At 33.4% G+C, this 5995-nt stretch overlaps 1 protein-coding gene across 17 annotated transcripts in view; it reads left to right on the top strand.

Moving 5' to 3' along the window:
* The window catches only part of LOC107842724, a 29878-nt gene extending 25071 nt beyond the window's left edge, over positions 1-4807 (top strand). For 13 of the 17 annotated variants that reach the window (XR_007045137.1, XR_007045139.1, XR_007045145.1 and 10 more), the window contains 3 exons: positions 2142-2227; positions 3979-4289; positions 4374-4807. Coding sequence is in view for 2 of the 17 variants with exons in the window: in XM_047397083.1 (XP_047253039.1) it covers positions 2142-2227; positions 3635-3695; positions 3979-4155 (324 nt within the window). In the remaining 15 variants the exon portion in view is untranslated. Of the gene's footprint in view, positions 1-2141; positions 2228-3634; positions 3696-3978; positions 4290-4373 lie in introns of those variants that run through there. The other 4 variants (XR_007045134.1, XM_047397084.1, XR_007045132.1 and 1 more) reach the window with 3 other exon arrangements.
* Positions 4808-5995: the final 1188 nt, after the last annotated feature.

Here is a 5995-nt window from a genome sequence, read left to right as displayed (position 1 = left end):
AAATATTTGCGTATACTTTAAATCTTACTTCTCTTGCTTAAGTAAATGTGACATTTGTATGCTTGCCTATACCAACAGGCTGCATGAACAAAACTTTCTATGTACCATGGAAGACATACATATTCATAGTTTTTGGTATGTAAATAGGTCATCAGAAGAATGAACTTTTATGGTGATGGTTTTTGCACGAGATATCTGCATATACTTTAAATCTTACTTCGCTAGCTTAACGAAATTTGACATTTCAAACAGTTCATCTGATGCAATTCTGGTAATGACATACAAACTTGACAATTACAAATCATATCAACATTGCTATTGTTGGGCCCGCGCTAGCGCGGGCTTCTACATCTAGTAGTATCTATAAGAGGCTTAAAGCAGCTACCTCACATTGTCCTGCAAGCTTGACCAGGACTATTTTCGTCATTTAAAGAGAACATTATACATGTTGGCTTCTGCTTTCAGCTGCTAACTGTCGATTTCAGATCAATCTAATGGTTTGTTCTTTGATTTGTCCCACTTAGGCGATGCAATTTTAATGTACTTTTAGCTATTCTTTGATCCTCTAATCATCCATTTTTCCCCTCAATCTTCAAATCATCCTCAATTTTTTCCTCTATGTTCCTTTGTTTTGGTTGAATGATTTGTTATTTCTTCTGGTTCCTCTTTGCCTTCAAGTGTTCTTCAGATTTTACATTTTATTGAATGGGTTTTATAAAATTTTAATTTTATCAAAAATAAGAATATATGGGTGAAAATAGGTGCAATAGGCAGATAAGAGAAAAAAAATGGGAATTCATGTTTATGCTTTTGATAATAAAGTCCTATGATTCATGAAGTTTAGTGCGTTTCCTCACTTTTGCTATGTATTAGCTTGCATGATTTTATTTATAAATTTCCTTTTTAATCTGACTTTTTCTCCAGATTGTTGCTTGTTGTGTATCATTGCATCCTCTTCCTATAATGAAATTTGTTGGTTTCCCCTTAATTTGATAGTTTGTTGTTGATTATTTACCAATTTCTTTACTGAGTACTCAATTCGAATAAATACAGAATTTTCAATCCTAGTCGGGAGCATAGGGAAATGCCTGCTCTATTTGAAGTGAGCAAACAAAATTTCTAACTCATCTCATAGACACACATAGAATTCTGCGGAAAGGTATAAAGAAAACCCCCAAAAAGATAATTTTAGCCCTTTCAAAATGGAAGTTGATTCCTCAACACTTTTTATTCTTTTGCTGCGGATAATTAACTTCATTGGTTGCCGCTAGCAGCAACTTTAAAGTTCAAGGCTTTTCTTTTGTACAAGTTTCGTGGGTGTTGAGTGTTGATTCTTGATTGTTAGAGCAATGAAAAAGTGATGGAAAAGAGTAAACCATGGAAAAAAGACCTTGATTATTACTTTATCTAGAGTACCAACAAAATAGTTAGAGGTAATATTATTTTGATTACCAGCTTTCACGTACCTCGACTAATGCTTTCATTGTGTTTTCATTGCTTTTTCTGTGAATCTATTTTTGAAATTTATTTTTGTGTTTTCTAATGCTTCAGCAATCTATAATATTATAAGACTAGAACACAATAAGAACTACTCCCTCTATTTCGTATTAGTTGGCCTCTATGGACGTGTCATACTCATTAAGAAATCAATAAATAGAGATGCATTTTACATATTTATCCTTGTATGTCTTTTAAAGTGTAATAACCAATGCAATGATTAAAAATTGAAATTTGATACATATTACTCCATCCCATGCATTACATCTAGAACATTAAGTATTTATAATTGAAACTAGTAATAATTATTTAGTTTTGGTTTTGAGAATTGAAATCATTTTTGTACTATTCAATAGTTTAGAAAACTGTGGATGTATTTAGTATTCCTATCAAGGGTAAAATGAAAAACATATGTATAAAATACTCTTGATTTTAGAACTTGGACAACTAAATTAAAACAAGCATTTTTAGAAAGAAGGTCAACTAATATAAAACGGAGGGAGTATGAAAATATTCCACAATTGGGTGTGACATCGGAGAAGGCAACATAGATTTATGTTTTAGTTACTTTCCAATTGGTTTAGGTGCAAAAATGTTGTTTCCAATGTTGATTTGGTGTCATTTTCCCTTTTGCATATTGACAGGACTGTAAAACTACAAGAAACGGGGTTTATACTATGGTTTCGGACATAATTCAAGCTCTGCCAAATCAACGATCTTTCACTTCCAGGTAGATTTCAGAGCTTTGTCTGCGCTTTTATTTTTTATAGTGTGTGCAAGAAACTAGAAGTTTACTTAAGAGAATAAGATGAACAGCACTTCGAAGATAACGTTTTTTAATAATGGAATAAAGCTAAATGTCTAACTGAGCGTGTAAACAGCTGTGGAACTTAAAATGAAGTTGGTCTGAGCATCAGTGCTCTTAACTATAATGGAGTCGGCAAATGGATTAATTATGCCTTTATTTCTCCATAATCAAGTGCGTGATCTAATTGTATTCACCAAGAGCAATGTTGTACTAAATTTTTCTCATTGCACATTCTCTGTGCAAGTGCCTTTTATTTTCATATATACAAGGACGGATTCAGGATTTTCAGTGAGGAGGTTCAGTAGTACATATACGGACTAGTTGAAGAGGGTTCAATCTCTACTATTTATATATAAAAAAAAGATTTATCATGTAAAAATAGTATAATTTTCCGACGAAGGAGGTTCGGATGAACCCCTGGACCCTATGTAGATCCGCCACTACATATATAGCGAGAATAATCTGTCCATTCTTTTTCTTTTCTTTTTTCAAATTTTGCGACATAGTTGAGGAATATGGTTGCCCTGACCCCACTTTGTGGGAATATGCTGGGTATGTTGTTGTTTGTAGCTGAGGAAGGTCTTGGCAACTTCTTTGTTTCTCTTTTTTATGTGCTCTAGAAGTTTCGGTTTCAGGCTTATTGAGACAGTATCTCCTTTTCAAAGATGGCCTATTGCCTGCTCTGTTTAACTGGAAAAGGAGTTTAAGATGTTAATAACTTATATTAGTACTAAGTAATGTAAGAAAAAACCTAAATGACTGGCCGTAAGGTTACTCTCATAGATTAAAGTTTATAATACATCTGAACCCAGTAATCTTTCCTCTACGAAAATGGTCTATATGTCTAGCTCTCATTCATACTAGCTCTCATTCATAGTAGAATATCGTTATGGCGCAAGATATTCTTTTGCATCTACATCATTCAGATCACTTATGTTGTAAAAAAATTGAGCTTATTGAGGAATTGTTATTTAGATCCAGCAGTTTGTAGTTGAATTATTTCATCTTGCAACTAGAATAAGATTGCTTGAGGGTTATACAACAATTTGCCTTTACAACTTTTGATTAGTAAATTAGACTTATTAATGATACTGTAGAACTCTAACTTTGAATATTATTATCTTATGTAACTAATTAATACCAAGGGTAGAACCAGGAGTGCATGCTGTTCCTGCATTTGCTTCATAGTTTGCCCCTCAATCTAAAGTATTTACTGCATCTTTTAGTTTTTCCGTAAGATGTTCATCTGCATTTTTTGTTAATGTTCTGAAGCACTTAAATAGTTACACTGCAAGACAACAATACTGTTTCTGACCTTTCTGTTGCTAGAAATGTAGCCTGCAATGTCGAGTGTTTTTTTCAAGACTTTAAGAGACTTAGAAATTACCTGGTGCGAATAATCTCTGTTGCCCAACTTATTTTATCTAATTTTATTTACATTTTGTTGTGTTTCAAGATTACTTTCTTTTATCTAATTAAATCCTATTCGAACTAAGTTGCTCGGACTCTTCAAAAATGTCTACGGGTACGTGTTAGATCCTCCAAAAGTAGTGTATTTTTGAAGGATCTGACACGGGTGCGGCAACATTTTTTGAAGAGTCCGAGCAACTTAGCATTCGAAAGGGCATTTTTGTCGATCACAATATTTCAACCACCACAACACCCCATTTCAGGATTATTCAACGCTAGCCATAAATAATAGTGGGGTTGAGGAGATATTGACAATGATGATGATAACGAGGGAGGGGACCATTGAATCTATTAGCGAAACTGAAAACTGGATTTGTCGTGTCATCCATATAAGCCTTGACGAGCAAGACGACGCCATTGGAGTTGAAAGCTCTGTATAATAATTTTCTTTGTGGAAGGAAAAGTATAGAAATGTCAAAAATAAAAAAGAGATGGACAGATTGAGTTGCAGTAGGTTTTTCTCATCTTTCTTTTACTCTCCAAAGGCAAAATAACATGAAACTTGGAACAAAAGGTGAAGAAACTTTTAAAGAAAACTATTCAACTCGCTATTGCTATAATTGCTTCAGATTCTAAACTCAGCGTCTTCCTATGGCAGGGCACAGGATGGTGTAACATTGTTAGAATTTGTGTTTACCGCAAAAAAAGAAAGGCGCGAATTTACACGGAAAACAGATTTGTTTTACTGGAAGTTTGAGTAACAAGGACGAAAAAATCCATGTCCTTTTAGTTGATAATGACACCATGACTATGAAGTCAGGCATATTGCAGAGATTCCTTAATGTTTTTTCCCTCTGTTCGGCGAATTTTCTTACTGGAATAGAGACTATGACATTCTCATTTACTGGGAATACTGAAAATAAAGGTTTGCAATATCATTTTCTCTTTTCTACTTTTATTTTTCTCTAATCACACTAAAGTGTCGTTGACCTGAAATAGTAAATGAGTGCAAAGGAAAATAGAAGATGGAATATGTTTTACATTATCAATTTGCAATTACTTTTTGACATTGACTTCGCTCTATCTTTTTTCTTCCTCGTATTCTTTATGTTATTGTAATCTTATTCGTTGTCATTTCTAAACCTTTTATAGGTCTTGGTTGAAGGATGAAAATAATCTTAGTGTAGCGCCTGCTATATCATCTGGCTAATATTATTCTTTGAAAAAAGTTAAAAGAGACTAAAGAAATATGCCTCTGCTTGATCTTGGTCTTTTGTAGCGTGCATCCCCCTATATGAAATCTCAGTGTAAATTGTTTTACCTTGTTATTCCAATATAATTCACATCAATACTTCTCTTACCACATTCAAAAAGTTTCACCTTCTAAAACTCTGCTCTTCAGTACTATCATCTCTTCGCTTATGTGATCTACACCCTTTTGGTCTGTTTAGATTTCTTTGGGTGTCATTTATGTGTGTGTTGCTATGTCACCTCTATATGACTCCTCTATGCATTGCTTAAGGACAAAAAGAGACCTTTTTCTGATCCACTCATGGAATAAAATTTATCTATGGCCTTACTATATTTGTGAGAATTTGTTTGAACAAACCATTTGTAATTTTTGTCTTGTATGAATTGTATAGGAGACAAAAGATCAAAACTTATGTAGAAGTAAAATTGAGATCTCGGCAGTGCCCTTTTCACACTCTTTTTCCGCTCGAGTTCGAAGGATTTTTCTAATTAAAGTGACGATTTTGAATAGAGATTATTTTATTTATAAAGTCGTCACTTGATATTGAATTATGGAGTTTCAAGTAACCTTATTGAATTTCTAGTCAAAAGAAAATGACTTTATTGGTCTGCAAAAACAGAAGACCGGATACGAAATTTTGTTGACTCAGACAAAGATGAGGCACCCTTTGAGTCTCGTAGTTCTAGCACGGTCGCTTTAATGACTTATGTCTGACTTAAATTAATTTTCTAGATATATATAACATTTATTAGTTTAGAAGTGACGCTTATATCTCGCTTTCTATTATTTTGAGTATCTTTAAAAATTGTCTTATTATATTAATGTGTGGCTTGCCGCTTGCAGTACATTCTGGTCATACCACAAGTTTTGATATATTTCTCGCACCTTTGAGGCATTTATGGATCGTTTCTATTTTTCCCAAACTAGATAAGCATCTAACATGATTTAAAAATCTATCCATCCCAATCAGATCGACTTTGAAGTGATATGTTAATTTTATTATAATGATTGGTCGGTAGCAGGGTTTT

This window comes from Capsicum annuum, chromosome 9 (assembly GCF_002878395.1).
Source record: "Capsicum annuum cultivar UCD-10X-F1 chromosome 9, UCD10Xv1.1, whole genome shotgun sequence".
Classification (NCBI taxonomy): Eukaryota; Viridiplantae; Streptophyta; class Magnoliopsida; order Solanales; family Solanaceae; genus Capsicum; species Capsicum annuum.
This window is presented reverse-complemented; position numbering and strand designations above follow the sequence as displayed.